The 16236-nt window shown below is 39.1% G+C and overlaps 1 protein-coding gene across 3 annotated transcripts in view; it reads right to left on the reverse strand.

The window, feature by feature from the left end:
• Window positions 1-2291: 2291 nt before the first annotated feature.
• USP6NL (USP6 N-terminal like) overlaps window positions 2292-16236 on the reverse strand; it is a 111911-nt gene continuing 97966 nt past the window's right edge. For all 3 annotated transcript variants that reach the window (XM_084206286.1, XM_084206287.1, XM_084206285.1), the window contains one exon: window positions 2292-5824. In XM_084206286.1, coding sequence (XP_084062412.1) covers window positions 4356-5824 — 1469 coding nt within the window. In that variant the 3' untranslated portion in view covers window positions 2292-4355. The remainder of the gene's footprint in view (window positions 5825-16236) is intronic.

The raw sequence follows: 16236 nt of genomic DNA on the forward strand, positions 1-16236 counted from the left end.
CGCAGTAGCTTCGTGCCATCTAAAGATCCTCTAAAAAGGATCTCTAACCAAGCATCTGAACCATACTTGGTTAAGTAGCTGTTAAACTGTAACTATGCTACATTTACAGAACTTTACAAAAATGCAGTATTTAAAGGACTACAAAAAAGGATTATATTTTCCTCTCACTGAAGTATGGAAAGTGGAATGTTCTCTGCTGGAAGTGAAACGGTGGGCGTTTGATGGCATATTTTAAATAGTATTCTTCTTTGTGCATGCAGTGTAATGCCACCCAAGGGGGAGATTAAAAAAAAAGTCTGCAATTTGCAAGTCCATTTCAAAGTCATATTGAGGATGATGTGAAATTCAGGATAGGATTCTTCAGAAGAATCTCCCTGGAAAATGTCTGTGTACCTCAGGGAAGCTTTGGATTTGCTTCCCCACACTGGAAGGCCGTTCTGTCTTTTGACATTTCAATGTTGTTTACTGTTTGCATCTAATTTTGGAATTATTCTGTGGTTTATTATAATGTTGTATCTTTGACTAGCAATAAGGTACTTCTGTTCTGCATCCTCCGTGATTTCTAAAACTCTCTGGCTTTTTGCCTTGTAAGTTTACTGATGCAGGGGGTAGAACAGTTACTTTACAACAAGGGATTCATACTGCTGACAGATACTACAGAGGTAACTGGCATTTACACATCTTGGCCATGAGAAAAACAGGATTGTCCACTCCAGTCTGGTAATTTTGAAACAATTGCAAACAATATCATGCTTTAAGGCTTTAGGTAGTGATCAGCAGATGTAGGAGGGAATGCTCTCCATAACAGATTTCTGGCTAAACAGGTTTTCTCTTTCTTCTGTGTTGCATTCCCTAAAGCATTACAGACTGGGCACAGATGGATCTGGAGAAAGGGAAAGAATTTTCCTGAGGTTAGATTCTCTTCCTTAGCTGCCCAGGCAAGTGGATGTTTAGATTCAGATTCATCACCAAATCTGATGCCAGAATCTTCCCCTGAAAGGAGGAGCAGGGATGACTTCTGTCTTCACTTGCAGTGCATCACATAACTTAATTATACAGGTAAGCAAGCACCTGGACCTTGCCATCCCATCCCACTCACCAGAAAGGTTTAGAGTACCAGTGATCCCATCCTTCCTGTCCTTTCCATGGCCACAACAATTTGTACTGCACAAGACTAAATGCTTCAGTGCCACACTGAAGTCATTAGATCTAATCTAGCACAGCATCCAAGCAAAAGGAAAAGCAACCACTGCATATACTCAAGGCCCTTTCTTTTCCCTTTAAATCCTAATTAGTTTAATTGCACTAAATTTTTGCCATACAGAAGTTAGACATGTCTCCTTACTTAGTCTTCTCTGTTCCTCTGTGTTAATTCTCCAAATCCCTATGCTGAATTTGTCTCACACAAGGAAAGCCGTGACAACTAACTTGGACAAGAAACTCACAATTTATAAAGCTCAAAGCAGAGATCTTGGAAAATTGTTAAACCATAGGAAGAAAAAAAAGGTCTCAAATATTTTATGTTGATACTTACCACTCCACTGTTTTCAGATCAAAGAAAACAGTGACAGCAAAGTTCTTGTGAGAATATCTAATCCATGACACTGAGATGAGCCCCTCCACCAGCAAGGCACAGGCACAGCTGTGTCTCCCTTCACTCTGCAGCACCAAGTGGGTTTTGTTACTGGTATGAATGACAGACTCAAATCTGCCTGTACCTTGAGTCTGGTTTGTCCAGTTAAATGAAAATAAAAATGTGTTTTGCACTACAATCAGATGACACAAGGCTGGGTTGCTTTTCTTTTAAAAAAACCAACTCAATAGCGACCTCCAAACATGTGAGAGACAGAAGCCACAGTCAGACTATTATTTTGCACTTTGATCAATGCAACTTTGCAAATTCCTTATGCCAACAATTCTCTTTTAAACTGGTATTGGGTGAGATTATTAGAACAAAACCAGAAAATAATGATCACACTTTATGCTCCTAGTTTTTGCAAATGACAGGCTAAGGTTTAGCCTGTGTAATAAACTATAATCAATAACCTTGCCACTTCTGCAATAATGCAAAAGCACTAGATAGATTTTATCCACATTGCTTAGTCTAAAAATAAACATGTACAAATTAAATAGGATACATCATATATATACTCATGATTCATTTATGAAAAGCAATTATTTGTGCTGAGAATAGCTAAAGTCCAGTTTGGAGCTAACAAAATAATTGAGAAGAAAGACAAAACAACATAAGCTTAATTATTATTATTTTAACATGTTAAAAATACAGTCACATCAAAATAGGGTACACAGTTATAAAACTGTTGCGGATGAAATAAGAAAATAGTGTGTATATATTTTATATATAAAAATCTACAGTATTTACTAATGCTGATACATATTTTGGAGCCTCAAGTTGTTTGCACAAATAAATTGTACAGCTTTGTTATGAATTACAGAACCATCATTAAACACTGAGATTATTACACTTAGCCACGGTATTATATACATACATTTCTAAGCTGCTGTAAGCAATCAGAACTAAAGTAAGCCCAAGTCATATTTATCTTCACAATTTAAGTTTAGGATTTCAGTGTAGTGCTTGGCTACAGTTACTTCGCTGCAGTTTGCAATTTTTAAAATATAAAATTGCCCAGTTATTAAAAATTACATCAGACACGTTATATACACAAAAAAAAATGTTTTGAAACATACTAAATAAATGTTACTTCCATTTGTAAAAATTGTTTTACTTCTGTACCTTAAAACTTACAGAGCCAACCTGCAGCAATAATAGGCACTAAAGCTCATTCTTTAAAGGAAAAAAATATCCATTTCTATGTCTTCAGTTAACAAACCTTACAAAACAAAAGGGAACAGGACAACCTTCCAAACTGGTGTTGATACCAATGTTTAGTATTTCAGTATTAGAGAAATCTCTCTGTTCAGCACTCCAAGGACCTCTCCTGGTGAGACCCTCCTCTGCCTCAGCTCCCGGGGAGAGGTCAGTGCATCCTGCAGGACTCCATCCTCCATGTGCCACTTCACCTGCTTTTAATTCCACCCCCAATTCACAGTCAAAACAGAAAGGAAAACACAAAGTAGAAAAAACTGCAAAGACTAAAAGAATTACTTACATCAGCAGGAGTTTAAGGTTCCTGTTAACAGGTCAGGGTCGTTTTAGTGTAGAACACCGTGCAGTGTGAGCCCGACAGCACGGCAGCACACGCCCCACCACAGACAGGAACCCACCAGCAATGTGGGGGGAAAAAGGGCAAAACACAACAAAATCCACTCAACAAGGGACACTGCATACTCACACAGCTCAGGGAATGTCAAGCTTGGAGCAAAGCTCAAACTCCTGCGTGCACTTCACAGAGGTGTCAAGGAGCTGTGCAATCCTCTGATACCTGTGAGATTTGGCCCTGCAACCAGTTTGAGTCCGACAGCACAGCACGGCAAAAAGTGAAGGGTGCAGCACCATTTCTGTATCTGGCATTAGTCTCACTGTGCTCCAGTCTTTTGCATATAGAACGACATTCTGAAGGTAGATTTGGGTGAGAAGGTACAAATTCTCCATTTTTGATGCGCTTAAAAAACCCCTAAACACTGCCCTGAATTTAAGCACCATTTCTTAGCCAGATTAAAGAGACATTTTTGGCTATCTGCTTTTTCCTGCCTGTTCCTTCCTGCTGAGGAAAATGACAAACAGTAGTCAAAGGAGAGGAAATTAACTCTCACATATGATTAAATTAATAATCCCAAAGCATCTCTCCTGCCCGGAACAGATACTGGGATGCTGAGGCAGCTGTATAAAAATGACAGAAATTCCCATTCAAAATGAATGGCTTCTCAAATAAATTACAAAGAAAAATTAATATGAAATAAAAGTACTTCACAAGCTTTGCCCAAAGTTAAATGCATTTAAATTTAAACTCTTTAGCTCTTTTCCATATGAGTTTGTGTACTGTAAGTGCACACTCACACAGGCACACACACGCACACATCTGTACAGTGCATTAATAATGTCAGTCAAAACTTTTCAGTGTGTTACAGGTTTTAGGCAGGATTGTAACACGAGTTATTTAAAATGTAAGGAGCGACGACAGCATGAACCACGTGATGGATATGAGCTTATTGCTATGTCTACGTGCATTAGATCACTTCCAGTAGCTTCCATGCAAGTCCAAGAACTCCACCAGCTTTCAAACAAAGTCTGAAACATCTCTGAAAAAGTGTTGTTATTTTTGAACTCACACGAACCATCCACATTTCAGAGAACTGAGGAGGACTACTACTAACACAGTACTGTTCAACTGGTTTTGGTTCTTGCCATTTTACTAAGCACAGCCAGATTCTCAGAGAAGCACAGACTCATGCACAGACTCATGCACAGTCAGATGCACGGACAATCCATCAGTTCTGTTCCGATAGTGTTGGGCTGGAGCTGACGGGCTTGCATATTGGTACTGTGGGGAACCATTCTCTTCCAAGGCTGGGGAAGTCCTGTATCTCACTGCACTATCCACAGGAACAGCAGGAAAACTGTGCTCATGTAAATGTGTTGGCTGAAAATGCTGGTATTTCTGGAAATGATCCAAGTGGCCTTTGTTAAGGTCTTGGCTCCAGGGCTGCCTGTAGGGTTCGTGTTTGCAGGTGTAGGCGGCGTCCGGCCACATTCTCTCCTCTGGTAAATAATCTGCTGGAGGGATTATGAACTTGACACCTGGGGAGGACCTCGAGTTGCTGGTGTATGCATCAACAGGAGCGACTTCTGTCTGAGCAGGGCCTGCTGGAAGAGCATTTTGGCGACTGGCAGGATAGGAATTCATTGGCAGTTTATTTGGGGAATAATCTACTGACTTAAAAGGAGCGTACGGCCTTCCAGAGGGGCTGGGTCGATTCCCGTGGTAATGCAGAGGTGCAGAACTTGCATTGCCCATACTGGAAACATGCTTTGGAGAATTCCCATAGTAAGTAGAGGGATTATTATAACCTGGCAGTGGCTGCTTTACATTCAGTCCATGAGATGGACCGTCAGACTGAGATGCATATTTTGGAGATCTGGTTTGTGAAGTGAAGGTGTAATTATTGGGTATTTTTAATGGAGCTGGTGTTTTTTCCATTTGCTTTCTTGGGCTATTAGAAAATGCTACGTGCCTAGGACTTTGTGGATGAGCTCTCTCAAGCATCTCTTCAACAACATTCTCGTTCTCAGTTTCATCCTCTGAAACATTGTCGTACTGAGATGCATTAGACCCTCGCTTACCTTCATCAGCATCCAAAACCCTCACCTTTTGCTTTACATTCAAAGACTGCTTTTCTCCAGGACTTGGTGGTGGGCCCAAACCAGAATGGTTTATTGGCCTCCCTTTCACCTCTGCAGTGAGCTTCATTGTCTTTTCCATTATTTTGATATCAGACGGTTTATTCCACTTAGGTACAAATTCCCTTCTTGTGTTGGAAGTAGCATTAGAATTCTGATTAGCAGCTGCATTATTGTATAGACTTGAGTTGTCTTGCTCTGCTGGCTGAGGCTTTTTTCTGGTATCCACCTCATTCTTAGGCAAACTGTTTTGTGTCTCTACAGGTCGAATCTTTTGCAGTTTTAAGGAAGGTTTCTTTTCCACAGAATTAATTCTTTTTCGGTTGTTTGGTGAACTTTCTGATTCTTCTTCTGTGGATGGTCTTCTCTCTGTCCTTTGTCTTGCTGCTTGTGTACCAGTACTGTTCTGTCCATTAAGAATTGGAGTGGAGTTAAGCACAGAGGGCAGAGGTCCTGATGGAATCTGCCCCAATGGCTTCTTTGGAAATTCATCTTCTTTACCTAAAACAAGAACAGGAATAACATAAATTCACATTTGTGCAGAAACCTTCTTTGATCTGTTTGTCATGCAAGCACAAATACCTAGAAATTAACTGGGCCTCCCTCTGGGTCACCATTCTGCTGAACACCTCAAAGGTTCTTCTGTACACTGACATCAAACACAGATTTTCTTCAGCCTCTCATCCCAACCTTCCTGTAGGATCCAACCCATCCTAACCTGTAGGAAGTTATTCCTTCCTACAGCTGATGCAATCTCACCAACCTTTTACTCTATCATGACATTGCTGAAAAAAACCCATTTTCCTAGATGGCATGTTGGTTACAGTACCTACTCTGTATGGAACCTCCTCACATTGTTACATTAAGCAAACTACTTTGTCCACCTTAAAAATCCTTCCCAACATCACTCTCCCATTTGATTGTTTTCCATTCATTCATCCTTTAATGTTCACCTCTAGCAAGCCACACCTCATGCTCCTCCCTCACAAAGTTCCCAGATGACATCTTTGAACTGTCTCTCACTTCAGTTTTTGGGTGAAGCTCCTCATTAACATCTACACAATTAAGACTTTGTTACCCCTAAACCTTTTCCTGCCTAGAAATTTCCCCCTCAGTATGAAAAACCTCCAGTAAAAGGCTCTATACACAGAATCTTTTTTTCAGTTCAGCTTTTTATCAATACAGAACAACTGCAGCAGCTGACACCAATCCTGGCTACGTCATGGTTTCAATTGAGTGTTCCATGGGTGGGTTTTGCAGGACACAAGGACATCATTTACAGAACAAGGACATGAATGGAAAGTTCTCTCAGACTGGAGCTCAACACACTGCAACAGCCTGTGGTAAGCATCAACAATGTGGGGACTCAGAGCAACCCACAGTGACATACAGAAACAATGAAGAAGTGTATCATGGCTCAATGCTGCTCACAGAACAATTCACATCAAATTTTCTACTGCAATCCTTCTCCTTAGCAGTCAACGCCCTCCATAATCACAACACAAGTATTTTATCATATCTACTTGCATATAACTTATTTAATTGTGTAATCCATTACTTTCCCATTACAAGAAGAAAAGGTCATGCACTTCTCATTAAATGTATTCATCTAGATTTAATTCATTTGATGTTCATCTTTAAAAAAAGAAAAAACACAAAAGTTTTAAAGTCAGCATTACCAAACAGGTCCTATTCACTGTGTATCTATTTAGAAACAGAAGCTTTGTTGTAAGGAGGAAAAAAGAAATGGCTACCCTTGCTTAAATGCTATGCAAAATAAATTATATAAAATGGCTGTTGGTAAAATAATTGTGTCCAATCCCTGCTTCTTCCTAAAGCAAGGACTGTAGAATCTCTTCCATCAGAGATCAGAGAGTTAGCACCTCGCTTTCCAGCTATTTGTAATTGAAGTTCTTTTTGTTTGTCTATAAGGGTTCACAGGAGTGAATACACACAACTGTCTCTCCCTGGCAGGGGCTGTAGTTACAAGTGAGCTATGTTCATTTACACAGGCATGAGCAGCAGCTCAATCTTTGATGAGTGGTTCCTGATACAGACACACTGAGGAAAGCCAGCAGCCAAGGTGACTGTTATTTGTTATAACAGTGTAACAAACTACCAGCACGGATCAGTTGCTATATAAACAAAAGGAAAACTCTGACTTTGAGCCTCTGAGTTTGAGCCAGCCAGGCCATTGCAGAAGGACAGCAGAGAACACAATGGTGCCATCACAAGAAGATAACTAAATAAATCCACTTAACAGAAACAGCCTAGATTTGCCAAACAATTAAACTAGTGTTTTCCTGATTTTTCTTTGTAAGGGCCAAAGGTCATATGGAAACCTAAAACCTACCCTTTGCTTCAGAAATAACTTCAGAAACTTCACTTCACATACAGCAAACATGGTGGGGCCAGGCCTCAGCACTAGGCTCCAGTGAGTGGCTCATGGAATTCCAAGTCTGATGTTTGATCATTTTCCATATGGGCCCCCACTATTCCCAAATAAAATCTAGCACAGGACTCTCAGACCTGCACCCCCCAGCAAAGGAGTGTTGCTCCACTGGAAGAACAGATGAGGGCACAAATGAAGGAGCTGCATGGATGCTGTAAAAGAGGTGATTTAACTGCTCTGCAATACACTGACTGCTGCAACAGCCTCTCCAAAATTTCCTTTAGTCTTTATGAATAGGAATTCACTTTCTGAACTTGCTTCTGTTTGGCAAGAGGCATTTGTTCCATCATTTAATTCCATCTGCATCTTCAAATACACTATTAGGCAGAGCTGAAGATCTTGTCTCCTAAATAAAAGTGAATTCTGTACATAATAAATATTCCTGCTACTTAAACCATAGATTGCAGTGCTTTCAGTCTTACTAATCTTGAATGTGAAAATAGCATAAAATCTGCATTAAGAAACAATACTTTGGTACATACAAAATACATACAAAAAACCTGCATCTAAATCATACAGAACTAATCTTTATGGGTTGCTGATCCATTTACAGCCTCCAGGAGATCCAAAGTAGTTATGGAATAGCACAAGAAAATGGCTCTGCAGCATTGCTAATTATTTAATTTCTGTCCTTGTATAGAAGATATGCTTTAGAAAAAGTGCTTACTTTATTCCACACTTTGGGTTAAAATATTCTAGTCATATATAAAAAAAAACTGAAGACCAGTAGCTGGTAGCTGCAATGCTTCCTTCATTTGCCCAGGGTCATCAAAAGCATGAACTGATTTATTTTCTCCCAGCTTTTACTCTAAGAAATGTCTACAGAGCAACAGGAGATCCTTTAAATATACCAGGTTGCACTATAAAGGTGGGGCTTGTGTGAGGTTCTGGTTTTTAATTTCACACACTTAAGGTTTCCTAATTACCATTAAGCTCTAATAAACCCAAGTGAGAATACTGCAGGCATTTTTATTGAATTCTATCGAGGCTGCTTTGTGTCACCTTTCCTTCTCATTTCAGGGTAAAGGAACACTCTACAGCCAGACAGATGTGGGCTGCATGGTCTAGATGATGTATCCTGTAACATCAATCACATCTGTAACATGACTATCAGAGAAATCTTGCCATGTCTGTAGTGAAATTGTTAGAATTCAACATTAATTCACATCCTGAGTAACAAGGAAAATGTTGCAAGAGAATAATTCATTTAGAAGAAAACCTCTGCATTTTAACAGCACAATCCTGTTTATAGGCTGGTAACACCAGAGCTCAGTGCTGTCAGAGAAAACAAAATACAGAACAATGGAAAAAGGCTCAGTGGGGAAAAGAAGAAATACAGGTTAAACCTCAGCCACAGGACTTGCACAACTTGGTTTCACTTGACCTTGGATGCCAACAAGGGGCACTGGTTGCTCAGTCACCCATATCTGCCTGTGGAACTAAGCAAGGCCACACTGCTGGAGGTACCAAATCAAGGCTACCAGAACTGAGCTTGCTCTGGTTCAAAGGTGCTCCAGCACTGATCACTCCAGCCATAAAAAGCTGAGAGGAAAGGAATTGTGTAAAGATCTATGATGTTGCAGCAAAAAGACATCTTGCAAACCAGTCACCATCTAAAGGAAATTTTTTGAAACTGCAAAATGGCTACTTAATTCTAACTGAAGTGTACAGATCATACATAAATACCTATACACACACAGAGTTGCCACTTCCAGTGAAACAAGAATTTAAAAACAAACAAACAGACAAACAAAAACTCCTGAAACCAAAAAAATTCACAAAATAAACAAGCAGAGGATAACCAAATTACTACCATGCACATGACTACAATGGGACACTCTCCAAATGCACAAAGAGCATGCCAACTGTGTTTGGGAATGCTTTAAGCAGTCCACTATCAGCAAGAACAGCAAGAAACCCATGATGCTGCATGCTAGCAAGAAAGAAAAAAAAAAAGGTAATAAAAGCAAAAAGCTGAGGATAAAAAAACCATAATGCAAAAGCAAACAAAAGAAACCAAGTCACAACAAACATCTCTACCTGAAGAGGTACACAAACAGCTCGCCAGACAAGCATGCAAAAGCACCAATTCCTTCAAGCCCCATTTCTTTTATCTAACATTTTTCCACTCCAAATCTGCCTAAAGCCTCACACACAGCTCTCAACCATCTCCTGTAGTACTTCAGCTACACTCACTGTTCAAACTCCTCCGAGTTGAGCAGGAAGAAATTTTAGTTGGATGTTTTAAAGGAAATCCAATTGAGTATCTGTTTGTGTTGCTGATCCAAGACCTGAGTTAATTCACTGTCTGGACATATCTGTCTGACTGAGAAATGGAGAAACTGCCAAATTCTGTAAGAAGTACTGTTGGGACAAGGGCTTTACTATACAATCTGTGATGTTTACATATAAGAATTGAAAGCATTTTAAAACCAGAAGTTAAGAAAAACCTGTCTAGTTCGGCTGTGACTGTTCTGACCTGTACAATAATCAAAATGTCCCTTTGTCCCCTGAAGCAATCTGGGCAATGAGATTTTTCCCAAGTTGCCAGTATTCCTGTGAGATATGGATGTATCTACTTTCATCCTTCTCTCCTTCCTTCCTTCAACAGAGTAGATTTCTAGACAGTTTAGTTACTGGCTTTTCCCAAAAATAAGCACTATAACAGCTTGTAGAGTTTACAGAGCAGGAACTATAGATTTTCTATTTTTCCTTTAAAAGAAAGGTAGTGATTTAGTTGTCTTCTATGCAATATAGCATAAAATAAGCAAACAACAAAGGAAATATGGTGAAAAATGGGCGAGGAAGGAGAGCAATGGAAGTAAAGGGAGACAACTTAAGCAAAACAAGAACAATCAGGTGCTTGTTTGTTGTTGGCAAATATATTCCCTGACACGAAAAGGAGCAAAACAAATATGAGCAGAACTGACTGTTCCCCAAAAGATAAGAAAGACAAGCCATATTAAAGAAAGTTTGCCCCTCTTTACTTCCTCCTGCTCAAACAAGCCTTGGCCACCACCCAGTGGAAGTCGATCTGCACTACAAGACTTTTACAGATAATTGCTTCAGGAGGCACTAACAGCCTCGTGCATCGAGCAGCAGACATATAATTGGAGTAAAGTGCTTTAAGTGCTCTCTCCGGTGAATAACAGTCTGGTCCTTAATTTCAGCACCAGAATACATGCACTTTGACTGTTCTAACACAATTTTCAAGGATAGTAATGGTCATAAAAAAAACCCTCTTAAAATGACAACTTGAAATTTTGTGTTTATTTTCGACCAGTGACATCCCATCTCCTTCAGTTTACAAGACCAAGAGAATTTTAAAGAAACTTGAGCACCTGCACTAGAAGCTGTAGCTGCTGTCTGAAAGTCAACCTCTGCTCCTCCTTCCTTTATATGCCATCATAGGCAAAGAAGCTGCTAAATGAAATAATACTGGACAGCTTGAAGGGAGAACTAAAAGCACTGTGTGCCTCTCTTGCAGCTGTGTCACTTTTATGGTACTGACAGTAAGGAAAACTTATTTTATAAACATCTGCATTCAGATAAACAACAGAAATCTTAACAGGTTTGGTTATTAGCCAAAAGATACAGGTGATCAGCTGCACATCTGTAAGTGCCCTTGCAAAAAAGAAATTTCTAAAATTAACCACTGCTTCACATTCCTAATTTCACATTTCTTCCAGAAAATATACTTCCTTGAAAAGTCAGTTTTAAACAGCAATGTGAACAGTGACCAACACAACTATCTGGATCATGTGTTTAAAGATCATGCAAATTTTAAACAGTAAAGATTTTTAAATGATGCAAAGCCAAAGTCTAGAGCTGCTAAGGATATATACTAACTGTATTAGTATAACTGCACATATTATTTTAGTTCATAGTATTGTAAAGTAGTTGCATCACACAAGAAACAAGGCAAAAGAAAAATAGTTTAGTTTATTAAAGCATGAAGTGCATTGTCTGAAATAGCTACTTGTGTATTCTTGAAGTACAAGAGAAAAATCCAAAATTCCTCTGAAACAAAACACAACCAAAAGAAAGACACCATCAGAAACAGGAAAGTCAAGCTGATTTACGTATTTCTACTGCTTTGGCTGCCAGAAGGCTCATTAACAGGAGAGAACAGACATTATCTAATAGATTACTGAGGTAGTATACATTTCTGCACTATCACTGATGACTGTGTAAAATAGATCATTGAATAAAATATACTGATAATAAATTTAATAACTTCAAATATAAATATAAAAATTTATGGCAAATGCAAGATTCGAACTTTGCTGGTTTTCCTCAAATACAGAAAAGATTGGGAAAACTAGAAGAACTGCATTTAAAGCTGGTGTTAATCACAAGGACACTGGCAGATTCCAAATTTGCCAATATTGTTTTAAAATTAAGGTACAAGACCTTTGTCTTTGATTTAATGCCTTCAGCTGCTGCAAAGTCTATTAAACTTTCAGTCATAAAAAACCAACCCAGGAGCCCCTGCCCACCCTTTTCAGGACCCTTATATTAAAAAACAGGTGAGAAACTATCTCAAGAACAGACCTGAAGGGTTTCACACCCTGAAAATGGGCTTGGCTGTCTTGTTTACAAAACACTAGATTAATAAACTATTTTCAGCAACATATTTTTAATATGGAACTCTCACTGTTAAACACTTCTGTTTATTAAAGTCAGACACTATAAAAATCTATCCATATATAAATATTGTTTATTGAGCATTGCATTATTCATGTAGTCCTACAGGAAAAAATTACAGCAAAGCTAGAAATTCTATCCATATCTTGTGAGCATTTATAGAATTTAGCTGCTGTTTTAAATAACAGACAAGGGAAGAATTTGCATCAAGGAATTTTGGGAATCAATGGTGTATACCAAGAAAATTTTTCTCATTATGGTCTTAATATCACCCTTGAATTAAGGAAGAGATGGTTGAATTTACATTGGATCTGACTCCAGGAGAATATGTAAAGTCACAGATTTAGGTGTGAGTGTTCTTCAAGAATCAGCCATGGTATGGACATCCTTCACCATGTTCCAGGCAATCCAGAAAATATCAAATGCCTTTTTTTTCTTTTTGAGGCTGTGTCAGGGAAGTACCTTCAAGGACAGTTTTTATGTCCAGCTGCCCCAGCCTCCCTTCTCCAAGGTCTCAAAACCCACAGCTCTCCAGTCAGAGGCGTGCTTAGCACACAGCCCCCTGTCTCCATGGGAATAGAGGGATGCTCACCTTGGGGTGTAGGAACAGCAACAGAGTTCCAAACCACCCTCTGCAGGCTGGAGTTGCTGTGGGCTACCCTACACTGGTCAGCACAAAATTAGAAATCAGCACAGAAAGGAAGAAAAATCCTTGGCCTTCTTTATGCATAACAGCCCTAAAAACAGTGCCAATCACTGACACCAAAATTAGCAAGATATCCTGAACACACATCTCTTCTGGCTGAGCATTTTACGGGCCTTGTCAGTGAGAAAATATTAAACAAGTCCCTTCCTTCTGTGCTCTGAAGGGAACAAGGAGCTCCTTAATTCAGGGAGAGAAGCCATGGAGGAAGTGAGCCAGAGAGAAAGCTACATCAGACATAAATAGACATCCACTTTAAAGTAACACAAAAGTTATTACCTCTTTTAATATCCTACTGCAGCTTACCCTACTAGGGCAGGAAAATCTATACAGCCTAACAAAGGATGCCAGATGGAAAATTCCACTGAGCTTAATTAGCTCACTGCTATTCCTGGATGACTGATACTGATGCAACTGCAAGATGAAGATTTTTTTTTTCTTGATCCTAACATGCATTTTTACTTTAGCTCTTAAAGGTGTAATTTTTGCTCAGTGAAAAAAAAGAAAAAGTACAAGATAGGAAGTAGTGCTTTGATTTCAGATGAGAAAACTAAAATAAACATTATTTTCTCAGGCTGCAGTGAATACTTAAATGAGCAGGCTGGTATTTTTTGTGGCTGTATCACCTCTAATAGTTTCATATGTTTTAGATGAAACTAGAAGAAAAACAGTGAAATTCAAGGTAGTAAAGAGAGCAGAGCCAGACAGATGTGCATGGAGGTTCCATGGCCAGATTTTGGCAGCCTGTGGGAGGGACCCCACCCTGGGAAAAGGGAAGAGTGTGAGCACTCCTCAGCTTGGGAGGAATAAGCAGCAGAAACAATGTATGATGAGCCGACCACAGCCCTCATTCCCTGCCCCCTGGGAAGGAGGAGGTGGAAAAAAAAATGGGAGTGAAAATGAACCCACAAAGAAGGGAAGAGCGGGAAAAGGTTTTTATTAAGGTTTTATTTCTCACTATCCTGCTCTGATTTAATTGATAATGAATTCAGTTAATTTCCTCAAGTCAAGTCTGTTCTCCCCATGATAGCAACTGCTGAGTGATCTCTCCCTGTCCTTCTATTGATCCAGAAATCTTGTTTTGTTTTCTCTCCTCTGCCCAGCTGAGGAGGGCACCTGGTATCCTATCACAACACATGAGCAAAGCTGAATGTCTAGAGAATGTTCAAAACCTGAAAAAGAATACTGCTTGAAGACAGTGATCAATAAAACCAAAATTAGGAGAGTGGAGAAAACTTTTAAAAATAAAACCAAAGGCTTATGAAATTCATACCAAGAACAAATGAGGCAGCCTCACTCAAGTCATAAGAGCAGAGAAATCAGCTAGATTCCCAAGGATTAGGAAGGCATCTTATTTTTAGTTTGTGAAAGGTTAAACAATGTTCCCTTCTACCCCTAGCAAAAACATACCACACAGAAAGGCTTGCCCAGGTTAATCTGAAATCAAAAAGGAAAAAGCTCAATTCCAGCACCAAAATACACTTCACTTTGGCTTTGCTCTTCCTGTTTTAAAATTAAACCTTCTCATTCAAGTTCAGGGAAAAAAAAAAAAAAACAACACACAAAAGACATTTTGTTACTGATTTTAGCTCCAAAATTAAGACCCAATGTGGCCCAAAACAGTTAGCATGCTCTCAACTCACTCTGTCAGAGGTTAGACCTAAGTGTGCATGGTGTGAAATCAAACACCTGCATCCCACTGCCAAAGTGTCTCAGGAAGAAGACACAGTCACCATTCCTTGCTGTTGGTATCCACAAGAAGACTCAGTGACTCTCACATTTTCTGTCACAATGTGGGTGACTCTTATCTCACCTAAATCCTCCTTGAATTGTCTATTAAAATCCAGAGTATTCTCAAACAAACTTTCACAAGAAGACATTTTATGTTCTACCAAAACAAAGGCCTTAAAACAAAGAAGTTAGGAACAGACTTTCTGCCTTCTGCATCAAGAAAATTTCCAGTAAATTCTCTATTTTCCACAGAAAATCTCAACATGACTTACATGCATGTGATTTTCTAGGCTGGAAGATACACTACTTCCATCAAGTAGCAAGCTACAAAAATCTTTCCCAATTCTTCCCCTACCAGTTTCAAGTGGAATTTTTCACTGATGAAATTTACTTTACCACATCCATTAAAAAAATCTCTGTGTCTACAGACAAGTGAAGCTGTTGGGATAACCCCCTCACTGTCCAAACATAACCATGGAGAACTCTGTATTTAGGACTGAACAGACAGGACTCCTGTGACCTATCTCCTTGTAACATGGTGGTGTGGCACTGATGCTGAAAGGACACAGCTGCTCAGATTTGTCACCCACTGCACAAGACACCTGAGACAGCACCTGGCTGAAGTGTAGGGAGAGAGAACAACTTGTTCTGAAGAGAAAGTCAAAACTGAAACTCATCTTGGGGAAAAAGGATGGAAAGATGGTAGAATAGGAATGCTGTGGTGAGAAAGGGGAAGGAACAGATAAAGGGCAGAAAGTAAACTTAGACCTGTTGTGGGTGGAAGAAATTCTGCTGGACACAGAAATTCAGGAACAGGGAAAAACAAAGGAAAAGGGAGCAAGAGAAATGGGAACTCTGAGAAGAAGCAAAATAAGAAACAAATACACAGGAAGTGTTTATACTCCATAGGAACAGATCTGAAGAATCAGGTAAAACAGGTATTTACCTGTGATGAGGAGTTCTGACACAGCCCAATACTACATGCAATAAATAATGTCAACAGAAACAGAAAAAGTAAGTTCATTAATGAAAGAACAAATTATCACAACAATGCTACACAGGCAACCTTTATTCTGACACTTCCTAACTTCTGAAAGCTAACCACAGCAACTTAATAAAGTTACTTCAAGGTAAATTCTGCCATGTTTGTAATTTTTAAAAAAAACATTTTCTCACTTACTTTTCTACAATTAGCAAGGATAAAGTAAAAGGACTTTGAGTAATCCCAAGAAAAATTCTAATTAAAGACTATGGAGATAGGGATAGAAAAAAGAACAGAATCTTGAAGAGATCTTATACATTTCATAAGTAAGGTCACATGAAACAACCATCTCTCATCTGCAGCCAAAAGGCACAAAGGCTAAAAAGAAATAATGAAAA

The sequence above is a fragment of the Fringilla coelebs genome (assembly GCF_963513975.1).
Source record: "Fringilla coelebs genome assembly, chromosome: 5".
NCBI classification, from domain to species: Eukaryota; Metazoa; Chordata; class Aves; order Passeriformes; family Fringillidae; genus Fringilla; species Fringilla coelebs.